We start from the raw sequence: 24,406 nt of genomic DNA, 5'->3' as shown, positions 1-24,406 counted from the left end.
GTTCGTGGCTGGGGGGCTATTGGGCGCGTGGGTAACGCGCCTGGCGAAATCAATCTGCCCCCCGCGCGATCGCAGCCTAATTGGATCCACTTACCTGGTCCCCCACTGCTGATCTGCGCGTCGGGCAGGCTGCACATGCGCAGTAAGGTCTGTCGGCTGGAGGAGCTCTATTTAAAGGGGCAGTCCTCCACTGACAGATGCTGCAACAAATAGGAAAAATTACAGCATGGAGCAGCCCAGGGGGAAGGCTGCTCCCAGTTTAATGATGCCTCACTCCATATCATTAGATGGGGTGAGGAGGAGGGGGAGGACAGAGATTTCCCCCCCCCCCCCCCCAGCGGGCGGGAGGAAGCGGCCTGCCTCTGCCACCAGGAAGGCCTGGCTCGAGGTGGCAGAGGAGGTCACCAGCGCAACCAACATATCGCCCACCTGCATACAGTGCAGGAGGCGCTGCAATGACCTAAGTAGATCAGCCAAAGTGAGTACACTTACTCATTCCCCTACACTCCATCTGCCACATCACCGCCCCCACCCCACACCTCCTTCTGCACTGCCAACACTACTCTATCACGTCAGCCACTGATCTTCGGGTAAGCGTTCTCCAAGGCGGCCTTCGAGACACACGACAACGCAAAATCGTCGAACAGAAATTGATAGCCAAGTTCCGCACCCATGAGGACGGCCTCAACCGGGATCTTGGGTTCATGTCATGCTACACGTAACCCCACCAGCGAAAAAAAGTTATCTGTTTTTAACACAACGGGCTATTCTCTGTCTTTCTCTTCCTTTCGGATGTTTCTCTCCCTCTCTCTCTCTGTTTCGTGTTCTGGCCGTTTGTGTATTCGGTGGTCCTGTAGGTAACATCACTCTGTCTGAACACTTTGATTGCCTTGACAACGGGCAGTTGGAAAGGTTATCTGTAATCACCAGGTATTGTTCTCTGACTATAAATGCGGTAACCTTCCATGGAATCCCACACTCGCTCACCTGACGAAGGAGAAAGCCTCCGAAAGCTTGTGATTTTCAAATAAAACAGTTGGACTATAACTTACTGTTGTAAGATTCCTTACATTTGTCAACCCCAGTCCATCACCGGCATCTCCACATCATAAGTAAATACTGTTAAGTGGCACCCCACTGGCTTTAATTGCCTGCGGGAGTCCCACATGCGGGGGCTGCGCGCGCACGTCGGCGCATCCATGGGGAACCCGGAAGTGGGCGGGTTGGAGTCGGGCTCCCGACCCGCTCCGGGATTCCCCGATTTTCGGAGCCCCCCTGCCAGGAACGCACCGGATAGCGGGTGCTAAAATGAAGCCCTTTGTGTCCTCCTCACAGCTTACTTTCCCACCTACCTTTGTATCATCAGCAAACTTGGATACATTACACTCGGTCCCTTCATCTAAGTCATTAATATAGATTGTAAATACCTGAAGCCCAAGCATTGATCCTTGCGGCATCCCACTAGTTACAGCCTGCCAACCTGAAAATGATCCGTTTATCCCTACTCTCTGTTTTCTGTCCGTTAACCAATCCTCTATCCATGCTAATATATTACCCCCAACCCCATGAGTCCATATCTTGCATAACAACCTTTTATGTGGCACCTTATCAAATGCCTTTTGGAAATTCAAATATACTACATCCACTGGTTCTCCTTTATCTATCCTGCTGGTTACATCCTCAAAGAACTCTAATAAATTTGTTAAACACGATTTCCCTTTCATAAAACCATGTTGACTCTGCCTAATCATATTATGATTTTCTAAGTGCTCTGTTACCACTTCCTTAATAACGAATTCCAGCATTTTCCTGACAACTGATGTCAGGCTAACTGGCCTCTCGTTCCCTGTTTTCTCTCTCCCTCCTTTCTTGAATAGCAATGTTACATTTGCTACCTTCCAATCTGCAGGGACCATTCTAGAATCTGTCGAAGAAGCCTCGGCGAGTTGCTGCCGTGCATTTGTAATTCAATAATTTTGGAAGATCATAACCAACGCATCCACTAACTCTGCAGCCACCTCTTTTAGAACCCTAGGATATAGGCTATCCGGTCCAGAGGATTTGTCGGCTTTTAGTCCCATTAGTTTGTCTAGTGCTTTTTCTCTACTGTTATTAATTGTTTTAAGTTCCTCACTCTCATTTGTCCCTTGGTTCCCCACTATTTCTGGTATGCTTTTTGTGTCTTCTACTGTGAAGACAGATACAAAATATTTGCTTAACGTCTCTGCCATTTCCTTATTCTCCATTATAATTTCTCCTGTCTCAGCCTCTAAGGGACCAAAGTTTACTTTTGCTACTCTCTTCCTTTTTACATACTTGTAGAAGCTCTTACAATCTGTTTTTATATTTCTTGCTAGTTTACTCTCATTTTCTATTTTCTCCCTTTTTAGAGAAGAGTACATTATCCAATGCAGAGCACAGAGGAAGTAGTATCATAGTTATCAAGTGCCAAAATCTTTAGTTCACTTGATGCAAATTGTGGTTACTGCCCAGTTACATTGAATGAAGACTCATCAAAGTTGTACATATTTAATATTCCTTTTGGCTAATATGTGTGTACCAGAATGCCCTTTGGGACCACTTTAGCTCCAGAAATTTTCCAATGCATAATGTCACAAATATTAGATAACATTGAGGGAATGGAAGTTTTTATATATAATATTCTAATTTGGCAGTTGACTGAACAGAAACATGATCAAAGATTGGAAGAAGTCCTACAAGGAGTGAGAGAACACATTTTGAAGCTGAATATGAACAAGTGGAGTTCAAAATATGAGAAGTCAGTTACACAGGGCATAGCATGGCTCAAGGCTGATGAGAAAAGATAGAAGCAATCAAACACACAAACAAAAAAGGAAAAAAAACCCTCAACGGTATCTTGGTATGGTAAAATATTTAGGCAAGTTCTGGCCTAAGTTGTCAGGAGTCACAAACTAGCTAAGAAAGCTACTTGAAAAAAATTTAGCTGACATTGGACTAAAGAACAAGAGATGCAAAAAAAAGTTTGACAGTAGAATTCAAAAAGGTACAAAGCTGTATATTATCGATGTGTTGAGTCAAAAGTGCCCACATGAAACCAACAGCACAGGTGACAAAGGTAATCAAATAACCATGTGCCTAGTATCCTTTCCCCCAATGTTGCAAACAAGACTAGGTGAGATGATAGTAGAAACTGAGAAAGACCAGTCATTATCTCTTGTTCCTGGGATGAGAGGGTTAATCTATGAGGAGAGATTGAGTAGAATGGGCCTATACTCTCTGGAGTTTAGAAGAATGAAAGGTGATCTCATTGAAACATGTAAGATTCTGAGAGGGCTTGACAGAGTAGATGCTGAGAGGTTGTTTCCCCTGGCTGGAGAGTCTAGAACTAGGGGGCATAGTCTCAGGATAAGGGGTCGGCTATTTAAGACTGAGATGAGGAGGAATTTCTTCACTCAGAGGGTTGTGAATCTTTGGAATTCTCTACCCCAGAGGGCTATGGATGCTCAGTTGTTGAGTATAATCAAGGCTGAGATCGATAGATTTTTGGGTTCTAAGGGAATCAAGTGATATGGGGATCGGGTGGGAAAGTGGAGTTGAGGTCGAAGATCAGCCATGATCTTATTGAATGGCAGAACAGGCTTGAGGGGCCGTATGGCCTTCTCCTGCTCCTATTTCTTATGTTCTTATTTTAAAAGTTGAAATCCCTGAAGTTGGGAAGATTTCTAGACAGGAAATCTGAACCTGATCCAGAACAACAACACTATTGTAACTATCAAGGTGATATGATTATTGAAAGATGCTTATTTTCAAAAGTTACAAATTCCTGCCACTTATGTTGCTAAAATATATCAAAGATTCCAAAAAATCCAGAAGGTTAGCAGAGATGTCTTGTTCTGACCTGATATGTTGGCACAAATTTTGAATGTGCTCAGCTGATGTCCAGCATGGAATAATTTACAGAAAGAAAATGTTCAAAGAGCCAATCAAAGCACATGACATTGCAAGCAGACCTTGGCAGAAGGTTGTGATAGATATGTTTGTATTTTGTTCAAATCAAAATTCAATAATCATAAACTACATTTTAATTTTTTAAAATTCGTTCATGGGATGTGGGCGTCGCTGGCAAGGCCAGCATTTATTGCCCATCCCTAATTGCCCTTGAGAAGGTGGTGGAGAGCCACCTTCTTGAACCGCTACAGTCCGTGTGGTGAAGGTTCTCCCACAATGCTTGTAAGATAGGGAGTTCCAGGATTTTGACCCAGCGACGATGAAGGAACGGCGATATATTTCCAAGTAGGGATTGTGTGTGACTTGGAGGGGAACAGGCAGGTGGTGTTGTTCCTATGTGCCTGCTGCCCTTGTCCTTCTAGGTGGTAGAGGTCACGGGTTTGGGAGGTGCTGTCGAAGAAGCCTTGGCGAGTTGCTGCAGTGCATTTGTAATTCAATAAGCTACACTCAACCAGAATCGGAAATTCACCTGAGTTAAGATAATATAATTATAATAAACCGATGTAGAGTTTTGAGTTTAGTTAAAAATGAGCTTCCTGAAAGAAAGTGAGATGTAATTATGTTAAAGCTGTATAGAGCCAGCTAGTGGGATTGATGTATAAACACGTGCCCAGAGAAGAAAACAGACATCTTGAATAAACCTTGAGACAGTCTGCAGACAGCCTCCTGAAAATAATTGTTCAAATAGGCTACAAACCTTTACAGGTACCAGCGAGTAGGTACATGTGCCTTTTCTGCAGTCTGACCTGCTTATCATCCCTCTTTTCCTCTTCTTCCTCCAAAAACCATAATTGAAGGAAGATTCTTAATGGGAAACCTACTGTCCCAATCTTGTGGAAGTAACAAAAAAATGGTAGTCAGAAAGCATAGAACAGAGCATCCTAAGTGGAAACAGGAGGAAAAAACAAGATCTTTCCTGTTTTACTCAATAAATGCAGAAATAATGGAGAAACCCTGAATCTGTGGTTAGTTTACCTCAATTTTGGAGAAAATAATACACATAACATAACAAGGAGCAAATATTAAACATGCACTGTATTAACTCCCAGAGTTGTCTCCTTTCATATTGCTGACCCATGGACACAATAGCTTAGACATTCCAGTGATGCAATGACACTGCTGGGAGTGTGGCAGGATGGAACTTCTGGCTACCACTCGGCTCTCACCTGGGAATGGGCGGATTTAAATACTAGGGGTGCATGTCTGTGCCAGCAGCAGCCCCACAGGGGTGCCTGCTCCACACAGAGCAGCGTAATTGGAAAGTGGCAGGGTGTGCCATTCCAAGAGGGGGAGTCGGAGGCTGCTCGGGCCGAAGAGGTAAAGCAGCATAACATTTTTCAAAGTTCTCCCCCATGATGTTAGGGTCTTTGTCCCACAACAATCAATCCTTCTGCGATCTCTCAGTTGACCTAGGTTCCGCTGGGCCAATTAGAGGCACCTCTGGCTGGATTTCCACCTCTGGTAGCCTGGGAATGCCCCCAGACATGCTCCCTAGCTACTGCCAGGAGGTAAGGGGGCAGGGAGAGGAAGCGTTTCTCCCCGCTCCCCCTCCCCCTCCCCCTCTTACCAGATCAAAAATTGTCATGCAATTGAAAGGGGGCGGAAATCCAGCAGATCAGAGTTCCATCCCATTTTCCAACGTTCCCTCCCCCTGTGGGAATTCTTCAGTTTTTGCAATAGAACTTTCACACAATTTCCTGGTTAATGTCTCCGTTAGTATTCTCGGGACTGACTGCTGGAGCTAATTTCTCTTCTGATATTTGCAGTAGCTGCTCCCTCGCTCCCAACATTGACTGGCTTGCTTTCTTTCACAGACTGACACCAATATTAGCAAATCCCCCACTTCCCTGTTATGAATCCAGCTTCAGTAAGTGACTGAATAGCACACATTGTCATTCAGTCAAAGGGCAGTGAGTTAAAGCAAACAAATTTCCATCTGGAGAGTTAGACATCCCTCACAAACTGCTCAATTTTCACTCTTGCAATTAAGGGCATCATCTGAATGCTCAACGCAATTACTCTATTAAACTTGCCCCTTCAAAAGCTATTATTCTCTCTGTTGGGTCCCACTGATAGGGGCCATAAAAGCTGATACTTTGTTTACACAGGTGAAAAAGTAACAAGAGACAGAAACAAGCATAACCAGTGTGGGAAATGTAATTTGACGCCAGTTCAGTAGGAAGTGTTCTTCTGAGGTTTGGGGCTAAGATGCATTGTGGGGACAAAGCAGCAGAGTTCTACATTTTTTGTATTGGTTCCATACCCAAAGTAGGTAAACCATTTTTCTGTACTTTGAAGACAGCCTATATTGTTAACCAATATTTTGTTTACAATATTTTATTTATTTTTTACCCTTTCTTTCATTTCCTTGCTCCGCCTCCAACACTGCTGCTCTGTAACTGAGCAGACTGGGAGGGTGACTCTTAGCAGGCTGAGGTAATACAGTTTGTTGGGATAAAACAAAGTACTCTGTATCCTGTCTATCTCATCTCATCCATCTAGGAACAAAACACTTACCGGCACTCCATCATGTCATCCAACTGGATCCATTTCCCTACCTAGAAGACCATTCCACATGTTCATAACAATCACAGATGAGGACGGCCATTTTTATCCCATGCTTTCTTGTTCGACAGTCATTTCAGCAAGAAAATGTAAAAAGATGTTATGGAGGCAGTGGCGAGAGGTGGGCCTGTACCTTACACTTTCACTTTCTGTGGGAGTCCTGGCAAATGTGTTGCACTGTTATCCTTTAGGGCAGGGGTGTCCAAGCTACAGCTTGTGGGACATTTCCAGCCCTTGAAATCCAGGGAACTGAGTTCTATTTGTGCATATATTTATTCCTCACTTCATCATATTTCAATTTTAGCGGCCTGGAGGTTTATTTGACATAAAGAAAATTACAATGGGGAAAGGAGTATGGAAGCTTTAACAGCTTGCTTCACTGCTGCCACAAAATGTCAGTAGAGCTATCACTGGGACTGATAGGCCTTTCTTAGGAGAGTCACAGCTATTACTGCTGGGATCAGTTAAATGTTTAAAGGACTAGAAACAATAACGCATAAATTGAAATTATATTCTATCCACCTTTCTACATTACAACAGTGGCTACACTTCAACAAAAGTACTTCATTGGCTGTAAAGCGCTTTGGGACGTCCTGATGTCATAAATGGCACTATATAAATGCAAATCTTTCTTCTTTCTATTTTATTGGGTGAGCTGGTACAAGTTGAGCCATCTTCCACATGCTTGCAGTAAAGGAATGAAACTTCAGAACAGGAAAGTCCAAGATTTTTGTCTTTGTGGGCTGCCGAGGCACATATCATGGAGCTCTGGGGCCACATAATCCAGGCTGGATTTCCCACCTCTTGCCGGAGGAAGGGTAGGGCAGGACTTCTGCCTGCTAATGAACATTATCTATGCAGCGTTGCCTTCTGGTGAGACCCCTGCTGAAAAGAAAGAACTAGCATTTATATAGCACCTTTCACTGACAAGTGGCAGGTAACATACGTGTTACATAAGAGCTAGGTAATGACAATCTCCAAGAGAAAGCACAACTGCCTCCCCTTCAACGGCACCACCATCGCCGAGTCCCCCACCATCAACATCCTGGAGGTCATTATTGATCAGAAGCTTAACTGGACTCACCAAATTTACACCAGTAGGACAGAGGGTAGATATTCTAAGACATATGGCTAACCTCCTAACCCTTCAAAGCCTTTCCACCGTCTATAAAGCCCAAGTCAGGAGCATGATGTAATACTCACTACTCACCTGAATAGGTGCAGGCACAACAATGCTCAAGAAGTTCGACACCATCCAGGACAAAGCTGTCCTCTTGGTTGGCATTCCTGCCACTGAACTCAATTCATACCCCCTCCACCACCGCTACCCTGTGGTTGCCGTATGTCCTTTTTATAGGATGCACTGCAGCAACTCGCCAAGTTTACTTCAATAGTACCTCTCAGCCTCACAACCTCTACCACCGAGAAAAACAAGTGTAAAGAATCTTACAACACCAGGTTATAGTCCAACAATTTTATTTGAAAATCACAAGCTTTCGGAGATTATCTCCTTCGTCAGGTGAGCGTGGGACTCCTTGAACGTTTCGCATTTATAGTCAAAGAACAATACCTGGTGATTACAGATAATCTTTCCAACTGCCCGTTGTCAAGGCAATCAAAGTGTTCAGACAGAGAGGTGTTACCTACAGGACCACCGAATATACAAACGGCCAGAACATAAGACAGTGAGAGAGAGAGGGAGAAACATCCGAAAGGAAGAGAAAGACAGAGAATGACCCGTTGTATTAAAAACAGATAACCTTTATTCGCTGGTGGGGTTACGTGTAGCGTGACATGAACCCAAGATCCCGGTTGAGGCCGTCCTCATGGGTGCGGAACTTGGCTATCAATTTCTGCTCGACGATTTTGCGTTGTCGTGTGTCTCGAAGGCCGCCTTGGAGAACGCTTACCCGAAGATCGGTGGCTGAATGTCCTTGACTGCTGAAGTGTTCCCCGACTGGGAGGGAACCCTCCTGTCTGGCGATTGTTGCGCGGTGTCCGTTCATCCGTTGTCGCAGTGTCTGCATGGTCTCGCCAATGTACCATGCTCCGGGGCATCCTTTCCTGCAACGTATGAGGTAGACAACGTTGGCCGAGTCACAGGAGTATGAACCATGCACCTGGTGGGTGGTGTCCTCTCGTGTGATGGTGGTATCTGTGTCGATGATCTGGCATGTCTTGCAGAGGTTGCCGTGGCAGGGTTGTGTGGTGTCGTGGATGCTGTTCTCCTGAAAGCTGGGTAATTTGCTGCGAACGATGGTCTGTTTGAGGTTGGGTGGCTGTTTGAAGGCGAGTAGTGGAGGTGTGGAGTAGTGGAGTTCCGCACCCATGAGGACGGCCTCAACCGGGATCTTGGGTTCATGTCACGCTACACGTAACCCCACCAGCGAATAAAGGTTATCTGTTTTTAATACAATGGGTCATTCTCTGTCTTTCTCTTCCTTTCGGATGTTTCTCCCTCTGTCTTGTGTTCTGGCCGTTTGTATATTCGGTGGTCCTGTAGGTAACACCTCTCTGACTGAACACTTTGATTGCCTTGACAACGGGCAGTTGGAAAGATTATCTGTAATCACCAGGTATTGTTCTCTGACTATAAACGCGAAACGTTCAAGGAGTCCCACGCTCACCTGACGAAGGAGATAATCTCCGAAAACTTGTGATTTTCAAATAAAATTGTTGGACTATAACCTGGTGTTGTAAGATTCTTTACATTTGTCAACCCCAGTCAATCACCGGCATCGCCACATCGAGAAAAACAAGAGCAATAACATCTGCATTTTCAGGCTGCTGCTGCTTCTGCTGGGGTCTTTCTCCTCCACGGTCGCCATGAAGAGTAATACTGCCCTGAGGGAAGATATAAGCTGTATTTTTTTCAACGTATGTGCAAAACTTTATATTTATCATTGTTGTTTGGTTTGCCATTTACCTGCCCAATTACAGACCCAATCGAAACCTTTCTGCAAACCTTTTCCTGCATTCTCTGTCTCTATTGCCCTCTCTATTTCGGTGTCATCAGCAACTCTGATTCTGGTAATTAATCTAGATTAGAAACGATGTGGAGATGCCGGTGATGGACTGGGGTTGACAATTGTAAACAATTTTACAACACCAAGTTATAGTCCAGCAATTTTATTTTAAATTCACAAGCTTTCGGAGGCTTCCTCCTTCCTCAGGTAAATGTTCAGGAGCTCCTCGAAGCCTACGCATTTATACATATAGAACAATACATGGTGTTTACAGAATGCCCCTGCAACTGCCCGTTGCCAAGGCAATCACCGTGTTCAGACAGAGAGGTGTCACCTGCAGAACCCCCGAATACACATTCAACAAAAAAACAAACAGGAAAAAAAACAGAGAGGCAGAAACATCCGGAAGGCAGAGAAAGCCAGCAAATGACCCATTATATTAAAAACAGATAACATTTGTTCGCTGGTGGGGTAACGTGTAGCGTGACATGAACCCAAGATCCCGGTTGAGGCCGTCCTCATGGGTGCGGAACTTGGCTATCAATTTCTGCTCGACGATTTTGCGTTGTCGTGTGTCTCGAAGGCCGCCTTGGAGTACGCTTACCCGAAGGTCGGTGGATGAATGTCCATGACTGCTGAAGTGTTCCCCGACTGGGAGGGAACCCTCCTGTTTGGCGATTGTTGCGCGGTGTCCGTTCATCCGTTGTCGCAGTGTCTGCATGGTCTCGCCAATGTACCATGCTCTGGGGCATCCTTTCCTGCAACGTATGAGGTAGACAACGTTGGCCGAGTCACAGGAGTATGAACCATGCACCTGGTGGGTGGTCTCCTCTCGTGTGATGGTGGTATCTGTGTCGATGATCTGGCATGTCTTGCAGAGGTTACCGTGGCAGGGTTGTGTGGTGTCGTGGACGCTGTTCTCTTGAAAGCTAGGTAATTTGCTGCGAATGATGGTCTGTTTGAGGTTGGGTGGCTGTTTAAAGGCGAGTAGTGGAGGTGTGGGGATGGCCATAGCGAGGTGTTTGTCCTCATTGATGACATGTTGAAGGCTGCGGAGAACATGGCGTAGTTTCTCCGCTCCGGGGAAGTACTGGACGACAAAGGGTACGATTAGAAACAACTGGGGTCCAAACACTGACGCATGTGGGACTCCATTCAACACCTCTGCCCAGTCTGACACCGCTGAACAATCTCTGCTTCCTATTTTGTAACCAACTACTTAACCAATCACATGTTCCACCCTGGCTTTTAGTTGGATTAGAAGTATTCCATGTGAAATCTTGCTGAAAGTTTTTGAAAGTCCACACGTAGTGTACCATAGGGATTTCCACTGTCTACGTTATTTGTAGTGTCCTCAAAGAAGCTAAAGCAAAATCTTTGTCTACTAGATCCGTGTTGACTGTTTTTTATTAAACTATTGCTATCCAGGTGCTCATCCAGCCTACCCCTTATATTCTTCCATGATTTTACCCATTTTTGGGCTTGTAGTTGCGTAGGTCAGATTGGTCAACCTTTCTAAATTTAGATAGTAAATATGTTTGCTTCCAGTCCTGAAACCAATGCTGAATGATTCTTTTATGATGATGGCCAGTGTCTTGCAAAATTCTTTCCTGATCATAGAATCATGTGCTGTATGATTCTATGATATGATCTCCTTTAACATTCTGGGACATCTGGTGCAGGGGATTTGTTAGTCTCAAATCCCTTTAACTTATTAAGTACTTCTTCCACACTGATTTCAAAATCCTTTATGGTTACTGGAGTATTATGAAAATGGAATAGCAAGTTACTGTTATTCTATTTTCTTATAGAAAATATTGACTTAATGTTTTAACTCTTTAACTTCTTCCACAGTTTCACAGCTGTTTTTAGCTTTTAGACTTCTAACTTCCTCTCTACCTACTCTTTTACTGTTATGATACTGGAAGAGTGCTTTAATATTGTGCTTAACTTCTCTTGACCTCTTTATTCGCCTCTAATATCCCTTTCACTCGTTTTAGCAATTTCCTGTCTTCCCCCTAGAATTCTCCCCAGGAGAACTTTGTGTATTTTATTTTGTTTCTTTTTCCTGTTTCAATTGCTCTATTCATCCATTTTGGGGGCTGTTGGTTTGGTTCACATTTATTTTTCTTGGGTATTTACTTATCTTGTTTATTCAACAATATTGTTTTGAAAGTCTTCTATTTTCCTCAGCTAAGATGTTGTGCAGCGATAATCCCAGTTAATTTATTTTGTTTGTTCCTCATTCCTTTCAAGCTTGTCTTTTTCAAGTTAAATATTTTTGTCCTGGCCCTTATTGCTGCTGATTTCCAGATGATCTTCAGTTTAGTCATATTGTGGTCACCAGTCCCAAAGGTTCCATTCCTTCTATATTACAGATGTTGTCATTGTGTCTGCGCACTCCAACTAAACTGGTTAAAAAAAAAATGGAGGTAAAAAGAACTGGGTGGCCCAATTGGGTTAGCACAACGTTCTTTCACCTCTAGAACCTTGGTTTGAAAGCAGGCCAGACCAGTGGAAGAAATTCTCCTCTCACTGACGACTGTAAGGATTCTTTGTGAAATGGACTTGGGTCATCTTGATCCAGTTCCTAATGGGCACAAAGCCACAGCACAAAAATGCCCACAATTTGGCACAAGTTGACAAACTCACTCAGAGAGATCATAGGATGGCTGTTGTGGGGTGGGGGTGGGGGGTGGTGGAGATGGGAAGGAATTCACACAGGTGCAATAGAGTGTGCACTTCTGAAATTGGGGCTAAAGGAAAATGTAGGGCAAATCCTTTCATCATAAAGTATCCCCTACCTAGGAAATTCAGTTTCAAAGTCTCCTATCAATGAAAACTTTGTTTTGAAAAAAATCTTACACCATAGGAAATATTCCCAGTTATAGTGCCGTTTTCCTTTACTTGCAGAGATTAGCCAATCTTCCTGGCTCTTCTGCATCTTTATTCACTTTGTGGTTTATTTTTCACTAAATTATTGAGGTCCATTGACTATCTTGTTCATGCCACATGCTTTAGTTAAACTGTGTAAGAATGTGTGTAAAATAGAGAAAATTTGTTCTTTGTGAGCAAGCTGCAGCCCTGCATGTGTTGAAATGTACCAGTTATAATGCTGTAATGCTGTTACATGGTTGTTGCTTCTTTTGTAGTGCTATGGTGAAGGAGAGCAGGAGCATTAGTACGACTATATCTATATTAGTTATATACATGGATTACAAGACAGGGGTTAGGAAACTGCTGTTGCATGGATTGAGATGTTATCCTCTGGCTTTTCAGGCTATTTTGGATCATTAAATAACTTGGAATTAAGTGAAAAAATATTTCTAATGAACGGTCATTAAAATCTAAAGTTTTAAGCCATACATGTGATCTGACAAGTATTAAGTGGAATATAACCTCCCTTTTATCATTAATGTAACAATAAATTATGTTGATATCAATAATCTATTCAAACTATGTGATTGTACTCCATTTTCAATTTTCCTTCTTTAAATTTCTTTTTCTTTTCTAGATCTTATTGCTAACTCAAAATAGCTCACAAACCCACCAAAATATGTCTGGTTTTCAGTGTTACTGTGGTGGGTGACCCAAACTGAGGCTGGAGCCAAGCAGGTATCTGGTTTGGCTTCAGAATTGTTGATGCAGATGCTGTGAGGCCAATTGCATTTACTGTTTGGCTCTGAATTGTTTTCTTATGGGTGGTCTGCTATTTCACAGGAGCTAACAATTTGAATAATGTCTCAACACTACTCAGACTTTTTCTATTTACTTTTATGAGTTAAACCTGAAGAGACTCGTTACTAAACTGCCTCTGTCCGCCTGTTTGTGCATTCATATAGGTTTATAATCATTTCAAGAAATTTGCACATTGAAGAAAAGGCATGATTAGCTTTTATTTCTTTTTTAATGAGGGAATAATGTATCCCTGTTCCTCCAAAAAAAGTATATTTTAATAAAGCATAAATCATGATAGCTTTATCCTCTATCTATTTTTGTTAGTTCACCTCACCATCGTTCAGACCAGCTCATTCATGCCCCTTTATATTACAGAACCGCACTTGTATGATAGAACCTGGCTCTCTTGCTACTGAATCTGTCTTGTTTATATTGTAGAAAACCTGCACAAAGCACAATTGGAATCTGTTTATATTTGCCGTCACCGTCAGCCAGCGGTCAGAGGTGCCCTGTGAAACCCCCTCCCAAAGGGAATTTTGGTACATTGATTTGTTTGCTTCACACACATGCTGTAAAGTGAATAGGGTAATTGCGAGTCTATCATGCCTGTCACCCATACCATAGGCAGATACAGCATCTGCAGTTTCCTCACCTTGAACATAATTTAAATCCCTACTTTGGTGGGTTACAGGAGTGATATTTTGATTCAGATTATATTTTGTGCATTTTTATTTTCTTAAGGTTCTTTTTTTTAGTTGAAATTGTGGGTGGTGGAATATTGACATTGATAACATGAGGGATGATAGTCTCCTCTGTTTGCTGGCAGGAAGGCTGCTTAGTGCAATGAGTTTGGGGCAGTATTTAATTCAGTTTCGATTTGATTTGTGTCCACAGCATAAAGCTGTACATATTATGATACTATTAGCACTAGATTAGCACTCAGAAAGACTACAGGATGTTGGCTCCTCTTCCTGCTATCTTCACCTGGCAGGAAAACCACAACAGCTTCCCCGCTCAGGCCACCAGTTAAAATTGCAGATGGGACCCAATGATGTTATCGGACCCCGATCAGCACATTTAAAGAAGGACCCTGCTGGCTTCAGGAGGGTATCCTTGCAGCCTTCCAGAAGAGCAGGTTAAAATAGAAGACATCAGGAATGGTGCAGGACGTTGGCGGGTAAGTCTCCCAGCCGATTTTAATTGCCCACTCACCCGGTTTCTGCCAGGTGGGTAGGGTTAAAATTGCCCCTCAAATCTAGAAAGACTGGTAACTATTGCAATAAAATGTTGGGCTTATTTAGAAGCCCTAGTGGAGTACTGAACTCTCCTTCAAAAACCCTGGTACCAGAGAGACTGCCAGATTGAGATACTTCCAAATCTTGGTAGCTCTGGCTGTCGAATAGTGGGGTCCCAAGGAGAGGGTTGGGTAACGTAAATGGTAGAGTGCTAGGCTTTAATTCAGAGGATGTGGTGGCTGTAGCATTAGAAGATTCAGAAATCCAGTAGTTGTCCTGGGACAGGGATTGCCTCAAATCCAGGTGGTCTGTACTTGAATCCCATAACGACTGTTGAATATTGATTCTTCTCATTTGGCAAAATATTTAAAAATCACTCATTGGCTCTTAGCCAGACCACTAGAAGGAGCACTTTAGGTAGCATGTTACTTGGGGGAGAGAAAACTAGCAAGGCCAATCCTGCCTTCCACAGCAGCACAGTATGGGTGGGCTGATGCTGTTATTGATTGTTGCAGAAAGGTCTACAGGCATTACCACCTTCACTGAATAAAAAAAAAATTACAATTTGCTTCAGCAATGCCTGGTGTGGTGAAAAACTGGATAAGAGTGTACTGTCCATGAATGCTGCACAAGATAGAGTAAACTCCTGCTGAAAAAAGAAAATGAAGAATGCAGTAAATTTCAGTTCAGAACAAGTTCAATTTTTCATGAAAAAACTTATTCATAACAGGAATCATTTTTATCACACCTCTTTTTCACTCTCTGATCCATGGGGATAATCTGCTTGCAAATCACGTGCTTTTAAATTGGGAAATCTGTAAAATGACTTTGAAAAATATATAGCATAATCTGTTAGACATCTCACTGAGTTGAATCTAGTTAGTCATGAGACATCTCACTCAGTTTGTGGTTACGCCTCCCCATTTCACTCAAATGATCTTAGTAGTTAAACATCTCCTTGCCATCTTTGTTGTGTATTGGATTTGATAAAAGAAAAATTGCTTACAAGAGGAACAGCTCATTCTCATCGGGAATTTAGTCTTATTGGGGCAGGGAAAGGAATCCATACATGGAATAAACTGAGTGGAACTTGCAGGTATTAGGGTAGTTATTAAGGGGTAGACTCGGTATTTCCAATAAGCAAATGCTTAGTCGTGGAACTCAACTGTGGCAGAATGAGCATTTGCATTCTCGCAAAGCAATTTGAAAGGGCTCTGCTTTTACCATTTTACAAAATAGAAAGTGGTAGCTTTAAACACAAAGGCGAGGGATGCCATCATTTTTGTAATAGCATTTTGTGTTGGAATCTCTTCTCCCCCTTTAAGCACGCTGGCCCAGTTTTTTCCTTTTCATTTTGGAGAAGTATACAGCCCCTTTGAGTAAATACTTTGAAATCATTTGGAAAGAGCAGATCTGGCAAGTTTTGAATGGCTCAGGGTGATACTTGAACAGTAGGTGGCAAACAAGCTTCATCAATAAATCTGAAAGAACCGACTAGCAGAAGGAGGCCCATTCATAACCACAGCTCTGTGATCCTCATAAGTTTTTTTTCAAGCTAATTTAAAAGAGAAGGTAACTCTAAGGGTAAGGTATTAAGAATGACAAGTCTTTGCTCCCAGTTTTGTCCCAGGTACATTTTACTTTTTCCTTCTTCTTTGTGGAGCCACTGTATTCATCTATCACTAGGAAAGCAGACCTGCAGGTAATGCAAACCAGGGGAGGTCCCTTGGAATGCCATACACACCAAAGAATCCCCACCACTGTAGTCTGTGCTGAGTTAACTGATCTCAGCTGGGGCAATGGTGAGGAGGGCAGGGGAGGGAACTACAGTTATCAGTGTCTCCAAGTTGGGGGAGGGGGTGAAAAATCAGCCCGGGTGGCCACTTTTGATCACTATCCAGAAATTTCTGCCAAGAGAGCTTGGAGGTTGGCTGAAGATGGGAATAGGCTTGGATTTGATGCCTTCCATTGTAAAATAGCCTGCGGACAGTCACTGTCCAGGGTAACACACAAAAGGTGGCCGTTTGGGCAAGGTAACTGAAGGTTGTCTGTGCCTGTGGAACTGTATACTGAAAAAAAGTGGGGGGAAGAAATAAATGTATAAAAATAAACTGAATCAGTGGTGGTAGAGCATATTTCTCTTGCTGCCTGCACTGAATCACTGCTCACCCACATAAATTTGATAGTAATCAGAAATTATGCAGATCAAGTTGAAGCAAGATTAATAAGTAAGGAAGCTTCTGGCTAATGGCATGTTTGGTCTGGCTTTGGGTAATAAGAACAATAATCAACTTGTTACGATTGCTGTTATAATTAACATAGCTTCACAGAGGAGGCTTTCTGTGGGCAATGGTAGGCATCACTCTGTCACTATGCTAGACAAAAATATAGGTTTCTTTTCAGCTGGCAGCTCTTGAGAGCATCTCTGCTTAACAAACACATATTGAAATTGCCAGTAATTGCACATTGTCTTAATAATGGGCTGCATCATACTGCCGTCCTCTGAAAAGCCTTGCAGAAAATGCGCTGCATGTCATTCCTCAAACTGTAGGTGCCTTTGAATAGAGGAGACGGACTCATGCCCACAGTGTCATGCAATGTGAACTCGGCGGTGGGAGGGGGGGGGGGACACATCATCCTCCATGATCCTGCCGAAAATCGTAGGATCGCAGCGGAAACAGCAGGATAATTGGACAGTGAGGAATACTGCCGCATCACCACCCTAACTGGGATTTCCCTCTCCCTGCCCCTGCTGGGACTGGCATTGCCCGCTCCTTCCCAATTATCACCCGCAAATGGTGGCTGGGGCGGCAGGATCTTGGTTCCCGGTGGATTTTCCTTCTTTACGCCCGTGTTACCACTGCTTCTGGATGCTGCCAAGGGTAAGATAGTGGTGGGCCCTGGGAAGTAGTGGTAACTGCCCTGAGATCCCCCCTGCCCTCAATGGAGGGAGAGAGCTTTGTAGCAGCCTCTATCTCCTCATTTCTGTCCCCAGTGACTTACCTGCTGAAGGCCCTGGTCTCTGCCATGGCCTTCAGTGGGTCTTGGTTTCTGATCTATGGGGCCCCTCAGTACCTTTAAGGTTTTTCGCTGGATCTACTGGTGCTACTACGACATCCCCCGCTGCAGGACTGCTGGAGTTTCCTCCTTTGCACTGACGGGCTCCCTCTTGTATGGTGGGAATCCTGCCAGGAACCTGCCATGCTGACATACTGAGCTCTGTCCCAGGAAAATGAGTTGGGGCTGTGGTATATATGAATGGGCAGGTGGAGGTCCATCCCCATCAGGCCTCCACCCTGAAGAGAAGACTCCTCTCCATTATCTCACCAGTGACATGGGTTGGTGGTAGAATCAACAAGGAAGATGGTTAAATAGTTGAATGCTTGATTTACAGATATAGTTAAGATATTAAAAGTTAAAGTCCCACAATTGAAAAGAATACGGAAATCATGATGACACTGTGGATCATGGTGCTACCGTTGTGCCGGAGTAGCAGGGCACTCATAATTCCCCTCAGAAAGATACCCTGACCTCGACTGTACAGCCATGAGCAGTAAATTTGGCAAAACAGCCACTGCAGGCTGGCCTTGTGCACTTACTAATGGCTAGCTTTGGGAAAACATTGGCAAAGGTCTGGGAGATGGTCTGTCCTTGTAGCTGAGGAAGATGTGTGACATATAAAATAAATTTTCAGAGAAAAATAAAGAAAGCAAAGATAACTGAAAAAATTATGAGTAGTAGGGCAAGCAGGAACTGCAAATGGATAGATTTTTCCACAGCTGTTAGTTTCCCATTGTTCCATGTAAGATGCTGTGGCTTTGTGTCTTTTTGTAAGTAATTTGGAGCTGGCTTGTCTCAGTACACACATCCATAAATACATAGCTCAGATATACTGATTCTGCTTCATATTGATAGAGGTCAGGTCCAGTTAGCAGAATCATACCGATTTCTCTGATAATTTTTCTCTCCCTGCCCCAAGATGGAAAACCCTCTGCATTTGCGGTTCCCATGCACCTTGATGTTTTCACTTCTTCAGTTTATCTTCTCATGCTATATACTTTTCTCATTGGAGCAGTGACAAAAGATATGCACAGAGGGCAGTCAAGTTCAAGTGACTGATGAGACCAATTTTAACCCACGCTCTGGGGTTCTAATGAATTTGCCATTTTTAAAATCTCTCAACAATGATATATCTGTGGGTGTAAGTAAACTGGCCAACCTCTCGGAGCGTTGCACATGGGGAAATCAAGACCAAGTGTAGTCATCAGGTGAAACTGGGCTAGAGGACACTGGATAATTGGACCAGGGTGTGCAGATATGATTCAGTCCCCAATTTTAAAGTCATACATTCTGTCCTTATTTTGATATAGTACTTTGATTTTGTTATTAATTATAGTTAAATTGCAAAACTTATGGCAATTTGGGAAGCAAAAAGGAGAGTTGTTTGGAGCATTGGAGTTTTTCTGCAGTACACTCTAAGGGCACGATTTTTAAATGCCGGCGGGATGGCAGTGGGGGGGCAGGGAGTCAATGGATCCGCGGGTAACCCGATAAATAAAACCTTGCCATTCCCCACGTGATCGCGACTTAATTGATGACCTTTAACGTTGTTTCCAGGTTTGGTGTCCAAAAGCTGCACAATGGGCGGACTGCGCACCCGCATGACCTGCTGTCAGCTCGAGTGTCTGGATTTAAAGGGCCGTTGCATCAATGGCTTTTGATACACCATGGACCAACCTGGCAGAATGGAATATCAGGGGAGCAAGCCAGCTCCAAGATTCAGTGACGCCTCACTTGAGGTGCTGCAAGCCGGGGTGAGGAGGAGGAGGAGGAGGAGGTAAATATTTTACCTGGCAGACAGGAGGAAGCGCCCTGCCTCTGCCACCAAGAAGGCCTGGCTCGAGGTGGCTGAGAAGGTGACCAGCAGGAGCAACATCTCCCCCACTTGGGTGAAGTGCAGGAAGCATTTCAATGATCTAACTAGGTCAGCAAAAGTGAGTACACTTACTGATTCACCTGCATTCTGTGTCACACATCCCACCCCCCCCCCCCCCGCCCCCTTCACATGATTCTGCACTGCCAAGACTACTCCATCACATCACTCCTCACACCCACTTCAGGCTCATCATCACCTTATGTTCACTTCCTCATCTCCCCATTTGTAAACCCATCACTACCACTCACCCCCCATCCTGATCCAATGTGATATCTCTGTCTGATAGTCACTCTCTGATGCATCTCTTTCATGGTCAGCCTCACCCAAAGCAATGCACTAGCCACTTCACACTCACTCACACATCTGTACTTTCTCCCCTTGTAGGAGAAGAGAGCGCAAAATGCACGGGAGAGGGTGAGGACTGGAGGGGGGGCCACAACAAATAGTGGTCTTCACAGAGGCGGAGGAAGAGGCCCTGCAGATCAGCCCCACTGTCAAGTGCCTGTCCGTTGAGGATGCCGAGACTAGCACCCCACAAATGTCTGGTGTCACAACTTAACATTCATCACACACAACATGAATTGATGTTAAGAATGATTGAAACGTTGAACACCTCATTATGCTCATCGCAACATTACACATCTGTGATGATGCTTAATATTGCCTTCTGTTCTCTTCCAGGCCCTTCAGCGACCAAAGTGATGGGAGAGGGCAATTCTTCAGAGGAGCTCCCGGCATCTGAGGGCGCACAGTCACATCTTAGTGAGCCATCCACCAGCGCAGATACACACCTTGGTGGGCCCTAGTAGTCAGTTAATTGGGTTGGCACTTGGTGAGTCACCGCACACATGTGAGCATGAGCAGACACTGGTGGCAGGGGCAGCTGTGGAGAATCCGTGTTGGTGGGCACACTTCTGTCCATGCTCTACTCAGCCGGACACAGATGCTGAACCCCGGAGGCCATCCTTTAAAAGGAGAATGATCTAGGGACAGCAGCACATTTGCGAGGTACTGGAAGACGTGCCACAATAGTGGAGAGGATGGAGGAGTCCAACTCCTGCATGAGTGGAATGGTGGCACAGGAAAGTGCGGGAATGTCTGAGATAGCGGCGCAGGTAAGTGCGGGAATGTCTGTGATGGAGAGAAGGCTAGCCTCCATTGAGCTTCAAGCACGGCTCACAAATGAGTCCATTCAAGCCCTGACAATGGCCGTTCGGACTCACGGTGAACAACATTCTGCCGCCTTAAATAGGCAGACAGAAACTTTACAAGTGAGCTACCAAGTCATCACATGTGTCCTCCAAATTGTTGTCCAGCAGGGTGGTAGGACTGATGTGGGCCTGGTCCAGGAGTGGGATGATGGCGAAAGGGGACATGGAAGTGGGGGATGCCACCCAAAATGCTCCCACGTCTCATCCATTGCCCCCCCACCTCTCAACAAGTACCCACAATGCTGCCTCCTCTCCAGGTGGCTGAAACTGCCGCTGCACAGGTGGAGCACTATTTGGCGGGGCCCTCATGGGCTCCAAAACCCAGAGGGCGTAGGCCAAAAGCATCTCAACAGTCAGGGCATGAACATGAGCAACCTGCCACTACCTCTGCCATAGTAATAGGGGATGCAACACATAGAAATAGTAGGAAGTGAAAGGCTAAGGTTTGGTGATCACAAAGGGTATGCACAAGGTGTCTGACAGACTGTCATGTTTTTCATTTATATTTGTTTTTTGTTAAATTCACATTAAATGTTAGCATCCTCACCACTACTGCCATGTCTTGCTCATTCTTGACTGCCTTTTGTGATAGCACCCTTTCATGTACTTCATCATGAACGGCGAGACTTGATGCCACCCAGTGGGTGCATTTACAGTGGGTCTATGTGTAGTTGTAGGACTGTTTGGTGCAAGGGGTGGGGGGAGGGGCTGGTGTTGGTGCTGCTCTGAGGACCAGACTATCCTCACTTTGTAGTTGCCCTTTTGAGAATCATTCAAATATTAGTGACTCCCTGGCCTCATGAGCAGCCAGGTGAGCTGTTGCTCTGTCAATGGGTTCCTCCTCCTTTTCTCCTCCTCCTCGTTCTCCTCCTTGTCCTCCTTCTCCTCAATGTTGATGGCAGATGTGGATGCTGGATGAGGGCATGGTGCCTCATCAACCGGTAACCCTCTCTGTTGCACAATGTTGTGCAGGGCACAGCAGATGACTATAATGCAACCCACCCTCGATGATGCGTATTGAAGTGCTCCCCCAGACCGATCCAGGCACCAAAATCGCATCTTCAGCAGTCCTATCGCATGTTCAATGACAGACCTGGTAGCGATGTGACTGTCGTTGTATCGACGCTGCGCCTTTCTGATGGGGTTTCTCATGGTATCATGAGCCACGTGTGCAGGGGGGTATCCCTTGTCTCCGAGGAGCCAGCCCTTAAGGCTGTTTGGTGCGTGGAAGAGGGCCGGGATGTTGGGTTCCCATAGAATGAATGAATCATGGCAGCTGCCAGGGAATCTGGCACACTCATGAAGAAATCTTTCCCAGTGGTCAGAAATGAGCTATGCGTTGAAGGAGTGATACCCCTTTCTGTTGATGAATAGTCTTGGCTCATGTGAAAGTGCTTGGATTGCTATATAAGTGCAATCAATTGCAGCCTGTACCCGTGGGAAGCCAGCCACAGAGTGGAAACCCACTGCCCTCTCCGTCTGGCTGAGGTCGTCGATGGGGAAGTTGATGTAGTGGGATGCCCTGCGAAACAATCCATCAGTGACCTGTCTTATGCACTTGTGGGCAGACGACTGAGAGACCACGGTGATGTCACCGGTGGTGCCCTGGAATGATCTGGAGGTAAAGAAGTTGAGGGCAGTGGTCACTTTAACTGCCACAGGCAATGCGATGCCACCAAGCCCAGCCGGGAGAATGAAGGAGCACGCAGATATCTGCAACTACCTGGCGACTCACTCTCAGCCTTCGTAGTCACTGCTCCTCAGAGAGGTCCAGGAAGCTCAGCCTCGGTCTGTAGACCTTCTCACGAGGGTAGTGCCTCCTGCGACTTCAGTCCCTCTGTTGTTCCCCTCTCTGCTCTTGTGCAGGTCCCTATGGTGGAGCTGCAAGTGGCGGAAGTGCACGCCGTGCCTGGCGAGGATGGTGATGTTCCTCCTCCCCGGATATACTGGTGAATGCGGCCATTGCGCCCCTCATCCTGATGTCAGTTTGAGGGGGTCCAAAAAGTAGGTAAATATGTGTAAACAGAACAATTCCGAGCGTGAACCAAGAATTTTCAGTCTAAACACAGAGATCTCCCAGCCAAAAGTTTGTCTGAGGGAATTGACTGCCCTGCTGTAATTACTCACCTTTTATCCCTATCTGTCAAACAGGGATTTAAATGACCAAATGGTTGCCGGCTGCAACTCACCTAGTTTCTCATATCGTGCTTCACACAGCAACGGGAAACACGTTGAGGCAGCGTTGAAATCACTTCCCAGTATGATTAACAACATTAATGAAGATTCCAACAACTTTAAGTACTTTAATTCCTGGTTTAATTATTGTCCCGTCGGCTTTACTTGCCGGCTCCAGAAATGCCCGATTTTGTTTGCCCCCCGCCCCCAACACTCTTGGACTTCAAAGCTAAAATCGTGCCCTAAGGAGTTAAGATGCAAAATTGAGGTGCTACAGCACCACTACTGGCGGGCGGGTATAAATACAGTGTAACAAGTTCAAACGAGGAAATTTCCATTATAAATGTGGTCATAGAAATTTATAATGGTAAAGTTGGCACTGGAAGTGAGCACAAAGATAGGATTTTTAATATAGTATAAATATACTGAAACATCATCATTCACACTTTCAGTGCATGATTACCCCAGATAAGTGCACAACAAAAGTACCCTTTCTTAGGCAAATGTAACTCTGTCGCTGTTAAAACTCTTCATTTGTGGCAATTTATACTCATTCTGGATTTGCATTGTCTTGGGTGGGCGATGTGTGTACATTGCTGATATCGTGCCTGTTTTGGCCCCGATTGAAAATCTGCCCCATGACATTCATAAAACCAAGAACTACAGTCAACCAGAGTCAAAGGTCTAATTGGCCAAAACAGGATCATCACGGGCCCTATGATCCAAGAAACACATCGGCTTGAATCAAACAAAGACTTCGGGATATCTGCAAACATTTTATGAAAAAAGTTTGAGTTTTCATAAATCACTAGCATACAATGAACTGTAAAGAACCATGGCTAGAAATTTTGTCCCTCGGGGTGTGGAATTCCAGTGCAATTGTGGTGGAGGGGTCAAAATTTGGGGCAGAATCAGGATTCACCAGGATTTAGCTCTCTAAACGTCTGCTCTTCCCAGTTACATGGAAACATGGGTTTGCAGCACTCTTGGGCCTCTCCAGGAATTCTGCCCAGCTTGCTACTGATTCGGAGCCTAGTGAGACCTACGTCTTCTAAGAGCAGGCATGGTTTTAGGGTTGCTACCCCTCCCAAATGGTTCCGTTCTGGGCCTCTTGAAGGCCTCAAAAAGAAAACCGCCAAAGCTAATTGATCCCAGCTTAACAAGGAAATTTGTTGATTTTAACAAAATCAAAGTATTATATCTCAACTTCTTGGGGGGAATTAAAAAAAAATTAAAGGCTTGTTTTCTTAGACCCAATTCAAGCCTTGGAAGTCCTCTTTTGGAGTGGCAGGTTGCTGTTCCGACTTCCGCTCCTTATTGAGGCATGAGTTTCTGTTGTGTCACTACAGACCAAGGTGCCCACCCTAAATATTCTAATGACGCTGTCCCTGAGATTTGGGATGGAGTCAGCAAAAAGGCAAAGCGTTGGGTGTAGGGAAAGTCAAATCCTGACGCACTTCCATCCCTCAAAAGAATCCATGAAATGTTCTCCCTCCAGTGTCCAAAAGACTTTTAAATTTCTACAGACTGATCAGCAGTCAAAATTGCTACTGATGGCAGGAGAAAGAGAACAGATGATTTGTCTAGATTTGGGGTGGGGTGAAGAAAGAGGATGGATGAAGTTCTTAAAGGGACAGTGTTCCTAAGTGA

The 24,406-nt window shown here is 44.6% G+C and overlaps 1 protein-coding gene across 2 annotated transcripts in view; it reads left to right on the top strand.

Moving 5' to 3' along the window:
* The window catches only part of hectd3 (HECT domain containing 3), a 96,339-nt gene extending 77,104 nt beyond the window's left edge, over positions 1-19,235 (top strand). For both annotated transcript variants that reach the window (XM_067990093.1, XM_067990094.1), the window contains one exon: positions 19,052-19,235. In XM_067990093.1, coding sequence (XP_067846194.1) covers positions 19,052-19,220 — 169 coding nt within the window. In that variant the 3' untranslated portion in view covers positions 19,221-19,235. The remainder of the gene's footprint in view (positions 1-19,051) is intronic.
* The last annotated feature ends 5,171 nt before the right edge of the window (positions 19,236-24,406 follow it).

Source organism: Heptranchias perlo, chromosome 9 (genome assembly GCF_035084215.1).
Source record: "Heptranchias perlo isolate sHepPer1 chromosome 9, sHepPer1.hap1, whole genome shotgun sequence".
NCBI lineage: Eukaryota > Metazoa > Chordata > Chondrichthyes > Hexanchiformes > Hexanchidae > Heptranchias > Heptranchias perlo.
Note: the sequence above shows the minus strand (reverse complement) of the source record. Positions and strands in the feature narration are given on the sequence as shown.